This window comes from Chiloscyllium punctatum, chromosome 17 (genome assembly GCF_047496795.1).
Source record: "Chiloscyllium punctatum isolate Juve2018m chromosome 17, sChiPun1.3, whole genome shotgun sequence".
NCBI lineage: Eukaryota > Metazoa > Chordata > Chondrichthyes > Orectolobiformes > Hemiscylliidae > Chiloscyllium > Chiloscyllium punctatum.
Window position 1 is genome coordinate 62,697,875 of NC_092755.1, and position 17,415 is coordinate 62,715,289.

The window sequence follows — 17,415 nt, forward strand, 5'->3', positions numbered from 1 at the left end:
CTTTTGCCACAAAACAAAGTTTAAGTGTACAACATCAAATGAAGTTCAGAAAAAAACCCAATTTAACATGTAACAATGAACAGCTTTATCTAATTAATTTAAAACAAATCATGCTTTATTTGTGGATTTAAATGGAATTTTTTTTCCTTAGGTGTTTTATTTTTACTCCATATTATGTTTATTTTCATTTATCACAAAATCCCACTCCAATTTTTTGCATTAGTTACATGAGATAATTACACTTCAATTATTTATCATCTCCAATGTTCCTAAATGGACCTTCATATAACAATACTTCCAACATTTGAAATGTTTAGTTTATTTTCAGTTTGGATTGATTACTTAAACTTTGAAACTAAACTGGACTTAAATGCTTTCCTTTCCTTCAACACAGGTTGAAAGGTGTAAAAAGCACGTTATGAAAGAGGACAAGTTTCTATCATTTGGGTCTTGAGATTTTCTTGAGTGTAAAAGCTTTGAGAACACTGAGATAATTCAGGAACAAAGGCAACAGAGCTAAACTAGCATTAAAACACAAACCAAGACTCAATCAAAATTAGCCTTATATCTGTATTTAACATTTACCACTACCCGTAAGAGGATAGAGCAATGACCAGATCACAACTGCCCATCACAACCAACAGCCGCTCCACCACATCCTATCTTTGTTTGTCAAGAATAGTCTTTTAGAGTTTTTGCAAAGATTTGTAGCTCGGGTCGTGGATGGGTTGTAGATTCATTCGCTGAACTGGTGTGGTTTTCTGCAGACGTTTCATCGCCTTACTAGGTGACATTGTCAGGTGCGTCTTTTATACAGTGGTGGTCTGTCCTGCCTGCAATTTACGTGTCTCTGTTTTTTGGTACTTCTGGTTCTAACATCATATTGAAGTTGCACTGACGATGTCGCCTAGTGAGGCGATGAAACGTCTGCAGAAAACCACATCAGCTCAGCGACCTCAAGAACAGTCTTTGTTGAAGCTATTGCCCTGAGTGACTAAGTGCAGTATTGCTGAGGATGGTGGGCCTGTGGAATTCATTGCCGCAGAGTGCAGTGGAGGCCGGGACGCTAAATGTCTTCAAGGCAGAGATTGATAGATTCTTGTTGTCTCGGGGAATTAAGGGCTACGGGGAGAATGCGGGTAAGTGGAGTTGAAGTACCCAGGAGCCATGATTGAATGGCGGAGTGGACTCAATGGGCTGAATGGCCTTACTTCCACTCCTATGTCTTATGGTCTTATGGTCTTATGGATGTGTGGGCCAAACTTACTATCTTATGATGAGACAGCTGAGTTCACAACTCACTTTTGTGAATATATTATGATCAATACCTTCAATGGCACAAACCCAAATAACTTTTGAATATGTTTTCATGCCAAAAATTAGAAATGAAACTTGTAAACAGCGGAATAGTATCTATTGAGTTTGGCACAATATTACTTTATGCAATGACTTAGCGTAGATAGATCTTTTGAAAGTACTATCTAATTGACCACTCTATTCAGATTGTGCATCTTCCCCTTTACAACAAGTTTCCAAAATAAAAATAAATTTAAATATTCAGGATGCAATGATATAATCTTCATGAACTGTGGGAAATAACTAATGGAAATGGTATAATCTAACATACAGAATGATTTTCAGAACATGTTGTCAATACATGCTTCCATATCTTTGAATACTCCTGCCACTGAATCAAAGGTTTATGCCTATTACAGTTAGAGAATATAATCTAAAATAGCACTAGAAAGCAGCATTGTTGAAAGGTCTGTCTTCCAGATGAGATGTTTAATCAAGGCTTTAGTTGCGTATAGGCAATTATTCAACTGAACGCAAAACTCCCACAACACTTTGCAAAGAAAAGTAAGAATTCCCCTAGTGTGCAGGCCAAGAGCCCTCACTCAACACTGAATGGTCATTTAGTTTGCTGTTTTAATTTTGAACTTGCTGTGTGCCCTGTCTCCAAATTCTGTAATTCTATTTCAAAAGTAACCACTGATTATATTATATTTTGTGCTGTACTGAGAACATTATAAGAAGCTATACAAATGTAAATTCCCTCTTTATTCACACAGGCTTCACAGATAAATGTGAACTTCTATCATGGGAAAGGATGAATAAAATTGCAGTGCTGGATAATACCACTTTTTAATGGAACTACAACTTAAACTTGTGGACCACATTTAATAATATCAGTAAACACAGATGAACATTGAACAATCAGCCCGGGAATAGGCCCTTTGGATGACCATGTCTATTCCAACCATGATGCCATTCTAAACTAATTCCCATCTGTCTGCACATGATCTGTACTGGGGCCACAAGGATACAGATTGTATCAGTCAGTTATACAGCCAAGTTTCAATTTTCAGATGATATGAATCAATTAAACTGTAAAAAATTCAAACATTAAGATGTTTTAAAAAGGTAAAGCATGGAGAAAAATTACACAAAAATGCCTCAGAACTAAAGACAGACCTGTGCCCTGAGATGCTATGTAGTACAATAATATGATTTGCTATTATACTGAATGAATTATGTATCCATAGTAAAGATTTAAGGTTAAAATATTATTTAACTATATGAAAAGGTTTGTGCATTGTTTTGTTTGCACTGAAATGATATTTTAAACAGTTTGTTTATTTCAGAGCAACAGTTGGCACAATCAGTTGGCAGTGAGAGTGTGCAGAACTAGGTGGGGCAACAGTAGCCAGGGAGCAGCAGGAGATGGGGCATGAGACTGTATTCATTGGGATACAAAAGAATGTGGATAAAGGTATCACTGACCAATATCAGATGTTTGTTTATAATTTCTTGTCCAGAGATTGGCAACAAAAAAAGATTCAGCACAGGATAATCCTATTACAGGTGATAGGCCAAAATGGACACAAAAGTTGCTGATAAAAAAATCCCCATTGAAGTGGTAGCAAGAAGACCATCCAGCCCACTATTGGATTCATGCTCAGGGTCTGCTGTGACCTTTTTCAACTGCTGCCTTGGCATCAGATCCAATTATAACAGGATTTAAATTAGAGATCAAACAAGGAGCCCAGTGTTCAATTTTGTTGCAACTTTTGATTATTAGGATTGCATGTATTATCAAACTCTGATATAATTGTTTATATAAATAATTTGATATTACATGACTTAAACGGTGTGATCTTATTCACCGTGCTAAAGTAGAGGACATTACTCATGGTCACACATTTTTCTGGGTCACAACAGCACTCTTTCACGGAGGTGGTCTCATCAAGTTTCCACACTTTACGCAATATTATCCTTTTGATAAATCAGCTGAGCAGTTAGAACTTTCCTCATTTGCAGGTAGATACAAAACAGTCACAGTATCATGCAAGAGTTAGGTTTTGGCAAAAATGTCACTGAATTCATGTATAAGAATTTTTGTTTTGTACTCAGTTGGTCTTTTCTCCAAGTGACTGCCTTTATACTCAACTCAAAGTTAGAACAAACCACTCAACTAAACCAAGTGCTATTTCCACATTCTACTGCCTTCACCATGGAGTTGTGGTGAACAAAACAGTGTGCTAAATTGTGCCTGCTACTGCTCCAGAAGATTTTATTAGGCTATGACTGAGGTTTAAAACACTCACTTGAGGTTCCAGCTTCTGATTCCCAACTTGTGCGCCCTTGAAGGATTGATCTGGTTTGCCCACCAATCGTTTGAAACAGTAAAGCAATGTAATGCATGAAATGCAAGAGTGCATCTGAGATCCATCAATTTGTATCTGGACTTTCACACATTGGAGCTAAGGGAAACATATTCGGCTGACTTCCAAAAATGTCCCGGGTGGGAGAGGCGGCGGTTTCGCTTGGGAAGTTTCTCAAGTAGCTCCATGATTTTCGAGAAACTGGGACGCTCTTCCTGTTCATAGGCCCAGCATAAAAGCAAGATATCCTGGAATCAATTGGAAATAGGTAAAAGGTGCACTATTTATTTTTTTAAATATCACTTGCTCCACCATGTATTTATTTATTTTTACCTGCTCACAGACTGAAAGCTAACACATTGAACAATAGGTTTTAAAAATGGAATATAGCTAAATTTCCATAATAGGAATTATAGCAAGAAGCAGATGAATTAATATCAATACAGCTGGAGGTTCAACATTTGGATTTATAAACAACACCATGAAAACAAAATTACATTGTTCAATGGTATAAATGTAATAAAATTATTATTGACATTGGTTTGTGAAATATTTTTCATTGTATTTAACAAGTTGTACAAAACTGACATTGTATAAAAGAGAGGTAAAGGTTATTTGAGGTTACCATATATCCCTGTTCTAAAAAAGTGCTTCACTGAATGGAAAAGACTATACAGTGATAACAAGCTTTACCAAAAGAACTTTGGGTGTGAAAGCTCACCAAACTGTTCTCAAAAACACAGTTATAGTAAGATAGTCATGAAGATCAGAAGGAATTGCTCATATCAAATCAATGCGCTTGCAACTTTTGAACCTCTTAAATCATCAGGGAACATTGAAAGGAAGAGATAGAAGTTTGCAATCCGGAGAGGGCAGATGGAGGAGGAGTAAACTTGGAATCAAGCAGCATTGCTTTAACAGCATCTAGGTTCAATGAAAACATTGACTGCATGAATTAACAACTACAAAACAAGCTTTGGAAAAAGATCCTCCTTTAACTTTATATACAGCTATAACCAGCAAACACTGAGGAAGAATGGTATTAATCCAGATATGAACACTGATTCTTTAGATGTATCTAGTTTACTAGTTGTTAGGCTTATTCTGTAATGCCTTTTCATAAGATTGATTAGATCGATCATCTCAGCACTACTTTCAAATATAAACCATATAAAATAAGAGTCATTCAATAGAAAATAGAAGTGTCATGCAGTTTTTGAATATTGCCTATATGTTTAATCTTTCTCTTTTGTTTAGTTCTCTAACCATAAACTAAGTGGGGAGGGAGATGGCCTATTTCAAAGCTTTGCTGTTGTAGTTTTGAATCAATAATAAGGAGAATGGATGGAGGAGATTCAATTTTCTTAGCTCTTTTCAACACCTTCCCATGATAGCCTGGCTGAGATTGGAAACACAGCACATGAAGAAAATGAGAAGGGAAACACCACCTTTTACTGTGAGCTAAATAATGTATTAATGTACTGGCACCAATTTATAAAAGACATTGTCTAATTACATGTAAGTTAGAGATATGTGGTAAAATTGTTTTGCACTGAAGGTATTCAATAATTTGATTTCTACATACCGAAATCTCCTTTCCCACGCCAATTTGACTTAGATTAGGCTTCATGCCTTTTCCAGCTTGCCATATTATCGCATCTGTTGGCTGATTCTTGAAAGGCCACTCACGTGCATGCAACTCGTACCATATAGTTCTGGCATAAAAATTAATAAATGTATGTAACCCATTAGTATAGTGTTTCCAAACAAATTGTACTGATGTAGAACTGTAACAGAAACCAAAAGAACTGCAGATGATGTAAATCAAAAACAAAACCAGAAGTTGCTGGAAAAGCTCAGCAGGTCTGGCAGCAATTTTTTTAGATTAGATTCCCTACAGAGTGGAAACAGGCTCTTCGGCCCAACAAGTCCACATTGACCCTCTGAAAAGTAACCCACCCAGAACCATTCCCCTCTGACTAAGGCACCTAACACGATGGGCAATTCAGAATGGCCAACTCACCTGACCTGCACATCTTGGGACTGTGGGAGGAAACTGGAGCATCCAGAGGAAACCCACACAGAGAATGTGCAAACTCCACACAGACACACCCGAGGCTAGAATCGATCCTGGTGCTGTGAGGCAGCAGTGCTAACCACTGAGCCACCACTAACTGAGCCAAAGTTATCATGCCTGGTCCAGTGACCCTTCCTCAGAAATGATTGAATTTCATTGGAATATGAGAGGGAACTATAATTTAAACTTTTAATTTCTATTGCAACCTTCATCACTTTAATACTTTACATATTGTGTTAATAAATGTTGCTATATTGCTTCTTATGGGTACTTGAATAATATTGAAACCTGCCATGAAACCATGCTAGGAAATTTTCAGTTTAATTTGGGTTTATTAAAATAAAGAGCTTCAACTGAAAGTCAAATTATAAAGTTTACCTCACATTAATAATAGAAAATCATGAGAAAATAAAAGCTGAATCAGCTAAAGTATGGAATAAACAACTCATAGAAAAGTCTAGTTCAATCAATCTCATTAAATGAACTGGTATACCCTTAGCATTTTTATAGATTAATAGCTTGTCATATAAAATATTTGTTTCAAAGAGGACAACATTCACTCTAGTCTCACCCCTTTACTTAATTTTTGCACTTTATGCTGTCTGCACAGTGGTAGTACCTAAAATGATGCATACAGTGATTATTGATATCAGGACATGCTGTAACATGTCCTTTCCAATGTACGCATTCATTAATCTGTTTTGATGGAGTATTGGAGTAAGGGGAAAATGCCTTCGGCAAATTTCACAAGCTCCAAAGGGTAATCATTGGATAGGCAAAGAACAAAGATTCCATTTTAATATACTTAACACAACCTCATTTAAATAGCAGTCATTAATCATCTCACCCAATCTTTTTAAAATAACCTATCCAAAAATATTTATGCTCTGTCATAGAGTCATTCAATCATACAGCAACTTTGTGTTTAGGACTAGCTTGTGGTTACTCTTGACTGACTTTTATAACAATATTAATTATTGTATATCACCAAAAGTGGTGTCACAAAGTTTAAGGGAAATTGTACAGGCTATTGAAGAAGAGGAGAACTTGGTATGACACCTGGAACAGCAGATGAAAGCAGAAAACTGTGTGCTTGACAAATACAAATAGCTTTGTATGTACTTTTTAGAAACAGACTTTGGACAAACAGGTCATGATAAAAGACATGCATTTTTAGGTCTTCCCAGCTCAGTATTAAAAAAATATAATAATAGTGAAAATTGCTTGTAATTGATCCATAGTTTCAAATGGGTTGCTTCCCCAACTCCCAGTAACAGACTAGTCATTAGGGGTGGAATCTCTGCTCATAGTTCTCAAACTGGGGCCTGTAGAGATTTTCTAGAGCTCAAAGGAATAATGTGAAAGTGTTCACATGTCCTAAGGGGTGACTTGTTGGCATGGTGGCATGAGTAGTCACCCAAGTTGTCCATCCATACAGTTAGACCTACTTTACACCACTTTCATGTGATTTTACAGACCCTCTGGAAGCTATTTTATGGACTCTAAGTAAGACCTCAGATTCAGAAACTGTAGCAAAAACCACAACATTGATGAGCCTGATGGTGGGAGGGGTAACTGGCAACACAACATATGTAATAAGTAATTGACTAATATCAAAGCATTACCACAGTGTTAAAGTTATAGGATGTTGAGAATTTATACCTACCTCTCTCTGTAATGTTTTGTTTAATGTATTATTTTTTTCTACACCAGACATACAGTTCTTGTTTTATGATAACAGTGAACTAACCCAAATGCAAATACATCTGATTGCTTGGAGAATGGGAGTTTGTCTTCATCTGTAGAGGGAGAAAGTTGTTGAATAATTTCAGGAGCCAGATGACACAGCCAACCATTAGGGATCCGCATTTCACTCTCTCTCCTACAAAATAAATCAGATGAAAAATTCATACAATTAGCGATAGGGAAAAAGAATCATCTGTTTTGGTTGTTCTTCTTTTTGCATTTACTAACTAATCACAAATTGTCAGCATAAAATAGCTATGCAATTAGGAAGAAGCACGGAAGTAATGATTTTGGCAGTTAAGACATGAACTGAGTGTTTTGTAAGTAGATTTGTATTGCAACTTTATGTGTTTCTGCAACACAGGTGTACATGAATCTTATTGCTGTTTAATATTAAAATTGCATCAAAAATCAAGTTAACTGAACCTGTCGACAGACATTTCTGGGAACTTGTCTGAAACATTTCTGGGCACAAGAGATTCTGGCTGCAACTTTTCAACCCCTCCAATTCCTCTGCCTCCATCCAAATTGATGTTTCTCAGCTGAATAGATAGGGATGAGCCTTCATTCCAGCTGACAAGGCATAAGCAGAGTTAATGGTTGTCAGACACACATCTCTTTCTGGAACGTGCCTTTGCAAAGGAAGTCTGGAAAAAGATGCAGTGGTTTTTGTTCAGGTTTATCCCAAGCAGCTCCATGATGCAGATCCTGTGCTCTACAGTCTGTTGCCCAGGACGCACACCAAGACAAACAGTGAATGCGCCTAGAGGACCATCAACTCTGTGTAAGACAATCTTTGCTCTTCCCAAAACTTGTTGGTCTTCCATAGCAAGGGGTTGGCCTCGATCTTGTGTTGCTGACTGGCACTTTCCCAGATCCAGGACTATGTGCTGAGGCTTACACTAAAGCTTGGGGCAGCTGCTGCCAAAGTACAGTGGGGAAAGACCATCATCTGAGGTCTTTCTGCTCAAGGTAAAGGGTCGTCTGTTTAGTTATTGGACCCTCCTAGTGCCTCAATGCACGTAAATATGATATGTATGTGTAAGAGATATCTTTAGTTTGTTTGGATAGTCAAACTTCAATGTTGGTTTGTTTCCTTAATAGGCTACTGTACAGAACCAAACTGCATTTGTGACTCTATATATGCAAAGATATTTTTATGAATAAAGTATATTTTTGAAATAAAGAAAAGTTAAATGCCTGAGGTAGTGGTTTCTGCTCCTTCACAGGTAGCAGGACGTCTTGTTTCTGAGGGTTCCTGGATGACAGACAGTCCCAGTAACATCTCCAGGACCTACCCATAAGGAGCCACAAAGGAGGCAGGACTGAAAGGGAAATTGGGGTCACTTCAATGGCACCAGTCAACCAGGTCTCACCAAAAGTTGGGTGGGGAGGACTGTGATAAAGAAAACATGGGTTGGGTGAACAAATGGGAGTCCCCATAGGATGCCCCCTAATGATATATCCATATAATGTTGTTGACATATTACATAATGCTGTGGGACGAAGGTGTTAAGTGGCCTATACATGCCATTAACTGACTGCTCAATTCATCCAAGGATGGTGGGTCACTTAATACCCATTCTGCTGCTCATAAATCCCCAGCAGAGATGGGTAAGTGAACAGGCATTGGCAGTCCACCTGTCACTCCATTTCCTGCTCTGTACTTGAAATTGTAGCTGCTGATTTACAGAGGATCATCGATTATCCGAATGACACTGGAGGGGAGTATTTTGTTCGGATGATCGATGTTTGGATAATCGAATGCTGGATAACACAGTTTAGCCAAGCATTGGGACCTCACGATCTTGTCCAGACATCCGAAATTTGGATAATCAAAATTTGGATAATCAAGGTTCCTCTGTACTGAGTCAGTACAGCCCCATGTTACAGAATAATGCGAGGGACAGTGATGGCTTTAGCAAAGAATTTCATGCTATAGACTATCTGTTTAACTAATTTGATGGCGGTGAGTTAGCACACTAACACCGCATTTGTTACATGTTATTGAGTAACTTCAAAGCATTAAAATGTAGTCTTGAAGATAAGGTTCAAAGATTTTCCTTTGCTTTGATTGATAAAGATTGCTTATATGGAATAAATATTGCATTGATTCGGGTTAAATATAAATATATCAACATGGAAAAAATCTGTACAAACCAAGAAGTGACATTTCAACACTGTGTTTGTTATGGATTATACTCTCCTGTGTTTAAACTGCTGCTTAAAATGTAGCTTTTTGGCCAAGCATTGGCAATCCCAATATTTCCTTATAACGCTCCATGTTAAATTACATTTGATATTGCTTCTGTGATATATAAAATGATAATTTTCACTATGTTAATGATATGGAATATGGGCCAAACACAGGCAGGCAGGACTAGTTTAGTTTGGAATTATAGTTGGCATGGGCTGGTTGGACCAAAGGGTCTGTTTCCACTCTGTATAACTCTATAACATTCATACATGATCACACAACCAAACAGTTTGCAGCTCCATCAGTCACAATCGTGTTGGATGGCAGGGCAGGATCAATGGGCTGTATAAATCAATTTCTACAACCTCTGTTCCTATTTCTTGTCTTTCTGTGTTCAGAAATAAAGCATTTCCCATCCTTGTGCTAATGCACTAGATCCTTATCAGCCTGGAATCTGATCTTTTTTGTGTATGATGGAAGTACAGTCATCAACGTACAGTGGATCAGAGAATACATTCATACAATGGCCTGGATGATGTTGGAAGAACTCCCAATACTTTCAATCTCCTGAAGGCAGTATAAACTGAATTTTGCATCCAGTATTCTATTGTGTGCTTAGCTCACATCTGCTGCCCAGCTGCCAAATGCAGCATTCACAACATTCAATGCATTTCAATAGTACAGCAGAAAGAGGAACACTATCTTCCAAATCTCAGAAAGAATGTATATAACACAATCAATAATGACTGAATTATATTTAATCTCGCATTTGTCCCTCACCTAAAATTGCATTTCTGCCATTAGCTTCACTGTTATTTTATGAACAAAAATAAAATTGCAGTGTTAGTGTACTGATATTATTGCCAATTATTATCAGACACTTGCAATGATCCCAACTGATTCTATTACGGATCAGTCCCAGAATCAAACTTAGCTTCACAGATCATAAGTTTTACTTTTGCAGTTTGGTTACCATGGTGATTAGTCACTGCACTTATTCACATAATTTGTTTTTAACAACAAAACACAAGTTTCTAACACAAGGGAGAAAAAGGGTACACAGAATTGGCACAGAAGTTAAATGAGTACTGTGTATTTGTTTTCACTAGGAAGGGACAAGACATCCATCAAAATTAGAGATCTAAGTAACAAGGGAGAATGAGGAGTTGAAGGAAATTATTATTAGTAATCAGGTTGTACTGGAGAAATTAATAGAGCTGAAGGTTACTACGTCTCTGGAACCTTATCAATAACATAAAAGGTTCACAGAATCATACAGTAGAGGCCCTTCAGCCTGTTGAGTCCATACCACCAAAAAATACACTACAATCCACACTAGTCACATTTTCCTGCACTAGATGCAAAGCTTTGAATGTTATAACATTTTAAGGGCATATTGAAGCACTTTTTAACTTTGCCCGAGATTACCTGCCTGAATTATTAGGCAATGCATTGTGGACCTCTGGATGAAAACATTTTTCCTAAATTCCCCTCTAAATGCCTTTCTCTTTATAAGTGTGCCTCCTTGCTCTTGATCCTTTGACTAAAGGCAACAGCTAATATCTATCCAATCTGTCTATGCTCCGATTTATGGAATTAGCACCCTCTAAACCTTTTATGCTGTGCAAATCCCAATTAGTTGGGTTAGTTGAAATCCCTAATAAATAACCCTATTATTACTTTTATATACTTTAATGAATTGATTATGTATCTGCTCCTCAATTGCCCACTGACTATTTGGGAGTCTATGATACACTCCTAACAATATGACTGCCCCTTTTTATTCCTAAACTCTAACCATAAAGCCTCATTTGAAAATTCTTCCAAGATATCATCTATGCAGTAGTTACTCCTTCACTAATAATACAAAATCACCTCCACTTTTGCAGGTTATGGGAATAGTGTGGGTTAAGGTATAAACCATGATCAGCCATGATTGCATTAAATGACAGATCTGGTTCAATGGGATGGATGGTCTACTCCTGTTACTATGTTCTTATTACCCCATATTGTAACCATTTAGAAAGACCTGAACATAAACAGCAGAAACAATGATTCAACCGTTTTCCCAACAATATCTTTTACTGATACTCAAATCCAATAAAGTATCCATTTCCTATCATAACTTTAAGATTTCTTACTCAACTGACTCTTTCCACTCTTGATGTCCCAGAGACTTTTTTCCAGCATTGTTGGGCTTAGATTTATTTTTCAATCCTGACAGCCTCGGCTTCATTTCAGTTCCTGCAACCTGAAGGCTTCTATAATATTCTCACAGGGAGGAGAACGTGAGGACTGCAGATGGTGGAGATCAGAGTCAAGAGTGTGGTGCTGGAAAAACACAGCACGTCAGGCAGCATCTGCAGAGCAGGAGAATTAAGGTTTTGGGCATAAATCCTTCATAAGGGCTTATGCCTGAAATGTTGATTCTCATAATATTCTCACAACTAACATAAAATCTTAGTCATAGAGTCAGAGAGATGTACAGCATGGAAACAGACCCTTCGGTCCAATCTGTCCATGCCGACCAGACATCCCAACCCAATCTAGTCCCACCTGCTAGCACCCGGCCCATATCCCTCCAAACCCTTCCTATTCATATATCCATCCAAATGCCTCTTAAATGTTGCAAATGTACCAGCCTCCACCACATCCTCTGGCAGCTCTTTCTATACACGTACTACCCTCTGTGTGAAAAGGTTGCCCCTTAGGTCTCTTATATATCTTTCCCCTCTTACCCTAAACCTATGCCCTCTAGTTCTGGACTCCCCCACCCCAGGGAAAAGACTTTGTCTATTTATCCTATCCATGCCCTTCATAATTTTGTAAACCTCTATAAGGTCACCCCTCAGCTTCCAATGCTCCAGGGAAAACTGCCCCAACCTGTTCAGCCTCTCCCTATAGCTCAAATCGTCCAACCCTGGCAACATTCTTGTAAATCTTTTCTGAATCCTTTCAAGTTTCACAACACCTTTCCGATAGGAAGGAGATCAGAATTGCAAGCAATATTCCAACAAATTAACCTGCCCTCTTTCTGATGTGAAACTGCTCTGCTTAGGCAAAATCTGATCCTGGTCTCTGACCATCTTTTCTTCTATAGTTGTAAAACTCCACTTCATAAACATACCAAGGCATCTGACTGAGAAAATTACGTACTTAGTTTACTGCTCCAAATCTTTTTTCGATCTAAAAATCACACGTTGTCACTGTCACAGAACTTGAACCAAAATCTATTCTATCGCTGCTTCAAAACCTAATCTTCCAAATAATAATGCTTTATTATAATCCATTATCAAACACTTTCAAAGCAAACAGTGGAATTGTAATAATATCCAGAGAAAATGGATTTCACAGTTTAATTTTTTTTGATACAAAGGTAATTAAGAACTCTCAGTTCATACCTTCAATACCTAAAATACCAAATGGCACAAATTAAGCACTTTCTTGATTCTGACTTTCAAAGAGTTAATCACTTATCTGTGAAAAATGGTGTTTAATACCCAAAGTTTATAATTATAATAATATAAAACATAACTATATCTTCCTTTACAAAAAACTGGATTTCTCATTCTTTCAAAGAGACCATTGGATTGATGTCCATTTAAACTGTTTCTTCTTCAACATTGGAATGAATTTTGATTAATTCATGGGATGTAAGCATTGCTGACTGACACAGCAGTTATTGACCAACTGTTGTTGCCCTTGAGAAGGTGGTGTTGAGCTGTCTTTTTGAAGTCCATTTGGTGTTGGCAGATCCACAATGCAGGAGGAAGATCCAGGGTTTTGACCCAGCGACATTGAAAGAACTCTTGTTCACCAGGTTTGTTTACAATATGATCCTTTTTTTTCCCTTTTGCTCCACTTCCAATCAAGGCAAATATCAAGCCCAATAACTACATGATTCAAACCTTGTGAACAAAAATCCCATGCTTGGACAATAAAAATAAAGAGTGGAATCTTCTGGTTTCTCAGCTGGCAAGGTTGGAGGCAGGAAGGGCAATTAATTAGGAGGGATGATGGTGTACCTGAAACCCACTGCCATCCAACCTCTGCCAGTGTTAAGTGGTGGTTGGGAAGACTCGTGGTTGAACTTCACACCCAGCTACCAAGTGAGGCCATTAAATGGCCAATTAATAACCACTTAAACATCACATCCCCCTGTCTCTCGGATAAACCCAGCTACGGTGGGCCTGTCATCATGCAGTGTGCTCAGCAGTTGAAACTGAAATGAGGGCAACACAGTGGCTCAGTGGTTAGCACTGCTGCCTCACAGCATCAGGGACCCATGTTTGATTCCACCCTTGGCTGACTGTCTGCGTGGAGTTTGCACATTCTCTTTGTATCTGTGTGGACTTTTGCCAGATGATCAGGTTTCCTCCCACTGTCCAAACATGTGCAGGTTAGGTGGATTGGCTATGCTTAATAGCCCATAGTGTCCAAGGAGGTGCTGGCTAGATGGATTAGCCACAGGAAATACAGGGATAGAATAGGGGTTGGGGAAGGGGGTGTGGGTCTGGGTGCGAAGCTGTTTGAAGGGTTGGTGTAGACTTGATGGGCTGAATGGCTTGCTTCCACACCATAGGGATTTTATGATCTGTGTGTGGCCTTCTCAAAGGCACACTGCGACTGACTGAGAAGGTCACCATTGGGAAATGGATGAGCCTGCTGAGAACTACAACACCTACTCATGCTGTCGATCTCCCATGCCCTCTTCCACCATGAAACCATCCCCCTGACATTAATTACCTGTGGCCTGAGTTCCTCCACAATCCAGGGACCACAAAGACTGTCCCTCTGGCAGCAGCCGCAGCCTCCACAATGGTGCAGAACAGCAGCTGGCCTCTTATTGGCTAGCAGCTCTCAGTAGGCAAAATGTTCCTCATGGGTCCCGATTTTAGAGGAAAGCACAATGGTGGCCTCGCCACCTTCTCATTGGTTCGTGGTTCAGTAGATCTTCATAAAAAGAAGCATCATGGATCTCTTGTCACCTCTCAGCCAACAGACAAGATCAATGCTTCAACAAGACTTCACCTATAATTGCTGGTTTGTTATTTGCCCTAGCATGATTTGTGGACAGAAACCTCCAGGGAAAAGCAGTGAGCAACAGTCCTTTCAAAATTACTTTGAAGACATTAATCGTCACAGGCACTCGGCCTTAGCTTCAGTTCAGATTTTATAACAGGTGGAACAACAGAAATTCTCCAAAATCATGTTCAGCTTTTCAAAAGTACAATTAACCTATATTTCTAATCAACTTGTGCAGAAATTTAATTATACACCACTAGAGTTTGTGGGACTTGAACGTAGGCTTCTCCATCTCGAGGTAGGGATACTATCATTGAACCACAAGAAGGCCTCCCCATGCTCAGCTATTGGCAACATTTTGTGATTTTGAACACCCTTTTACAATTTATGCAGTAAATTGTTGCAAGTTTTAATTGTAACACAAGCTTCTAAAGATTAAAGTAATTGCACAATGAGCTAATGTCATTATAGTTCAATTCATGTTTTTTTTCTGGAACAACATCTGTAGGTGATTTAATTTCTGTTTTAATTTCAATTGCAAACTAAGTACTGTGATTTGCAAATTCATAAAGGGAGAACCTGATAAAGTTGTATTGGTTTAAAAGATTGTCAGTCAAAACATCAGACCTCGAACATCTTCCTGAATGATCATCACTCATCCTCCGTCATATCTGAATGTTAGCATTCCTGCCCCTGAGCCAGAATGTTCAGAACTCATGTCCTATTCTAGAACACTAAATACAAAATATTCCCTGAAACTTCAATGATATTGAATGAGTGTTATACTGCCAGAGTTGCTGTCTTTTGATGACAAGATTAACCCATTCCTTTCAGCTCTCACATGAACATAAAAGATCCCATGACATGATTCAAGCATTGCCAGTTCTCCACAGTAACTTTGCTTATTTAATGCAAAATTACGACAACCATTAAAACTGATTATCTGAACATTTATCTCTGCACAAATTGGTTACCACATTTCTTACATTACAGCATTGAATACATCTGAAAGTACTTAGTCGACTGGAAAGCTAGCACTCCAGAGATCATGGAAGGCACTTAATAAAGAGCAGTTTTTTTTGAAGGTATGAAGTTCACAAAACATTTGTAAGTGTTAAACTTTTATAGAAAAATAGAATCCCTTCAGTGGAAAAAGAAGCCATTCAGCCCATTTTGAATTCCTTTTAAACCTTTCTATCTTTTAAGACCTTTATTAAACCAACTACATTGATCAAGCTTTGGGCATTATCCTCTTTGCTTGGTTTAACTTTTAGCTAATTAATTTTTACCTGTTAAAAATCTGAGAATGTTTTATTAAAGATGAATACTGTTATTTAATGATACATTAATGTTATTCTATAAGAGGAGGTACATTATGTAGTTCAACAATTACCAAATGTTAAAGGCATTGATCAAACTTTGAGCAGGGCCCATAGCTTATTGTACTTGATATGGCAATCACAATTCAAGAGGTGTTTTTATCATTATGAATAATTCAGATCAATAGCGTCTATGAAAAGGATTTCATTTTAAAAAAATCACATTCCACTTTCTAATTTTGACATCCTACAGTCTTCAATTTGTTCCATAGGTCACAAATCTCAGACCAACAGTTCTTGCACTTTTTCAAAGACTAGGCTTATATTGCCTTGAAAATAGACGATTATGGGATGATGCAATTAGATTCAGACATTTACAACATGGAGGAGGCCATTTGGTCTGTTGTGTTTGTGCTGGTCAACAAAGATCCTAATCCTACACTAATCCTAATTTCAAGCACATAGTCCATAGCTCTGGAGGCTATCACACATCAAATGAACATTGTAAATGTTAGAAAAAAAATCTGACTTTACCAGCTTTTGTGAGTTCTAGACACCGAGCACCTTCTGGATGAAAATACTTCTTCTCAACTCCCTTCTTAGCCTTTTACCTCCTATCTTAAACATCTGCCTCTGGTTATTGGCTCCTTTACTAACAGAAAAAGTGCCCATCATCCATATCCCTCATAATCTTTTACACCTCTAGCAGGTCCCCTCACAATCTTCACAGTTTCAAGGAAACCATTTTCAGCCTGTGCAATATTTCCTCATAGCTCAAATCTCCAGCCCAGGCAGCATCCTGGTAAATCTCTGCTACAAAAAAAACTCAGGACTCTTGTTGTGCCCTAATGACTACTGGAAGATATAGATAGATTGGTCAGATGGGTTGAACAGTGGTAAATTGAATTTAATCCTGAAAAGTGTTAAGTGATGCACTTTGGGATGACTAATTAGCAAGTCAAGAGAGATATGTTGGATGGTAGGACCCGAGGATGTAGAGGGAATCAGAGGGTTTTTGTGAACATGTCCTTAGCTTCTTGAAGGCAGCAGGGCAGGTAGACAAGGTGGTTAAGGCGGCATATGGGGAGTTGCCTTCCTACTGCTCTGTCCATTGGACCAGTCCATTGATATCCTTCTGCAGGTTACAGCTATCCTCCTCACTACTTATCATACTACCAATTTTTGTGTCATCCATGAATTTCTTAGTTATAACCTCTACAATTAAGTCTTCTTCATCTCCCTCCCTAACTTGCAGATGAAGCTATCCTAGTTAGTATTTGCATAGTAAAATCCTTCACCACTACTACTATTCTTACACTTCTCTGAAATTTGATTACATGTTTGAACCTCTACCTCTCCCTAACTGTCTAGCAGCTACACACGCCC

General features: G+C 38.2%; 1 protein-coding gene across 1 annotated transcript in view; it reads right to left on the reverse strand.

Annotated features, from left to right (window-relative positions):
* Positions 1-812: 812 nt before the first annotated feature.
* ksr2 (kinase suppressor of ras 2) overlaps positions 813-17,415 on the reverse strand; it is a 403,663-nt gene continuing 387,060 nt past the window's right edge. The window contains exons 19-21 of the mRNA XM_072587303.1: positions 7,493-7,624; positions 5,251-5,380; positions 813-3,913 (exon numbers count right to left, since the gene is read on the reverse strand). Coding sequence (XP_072443404.1) covers positions 3,752-3,913; positions 5,251-5,380; positions 7,493-7,624 — 424 coding nt within the window. The 3' untranslated portion in view covers positions 813-3,751. The remainder of the gene's footprint in view (positions 3,914-5,250; positions 5,381-7,492; positions 7,625-17,415) is intronic.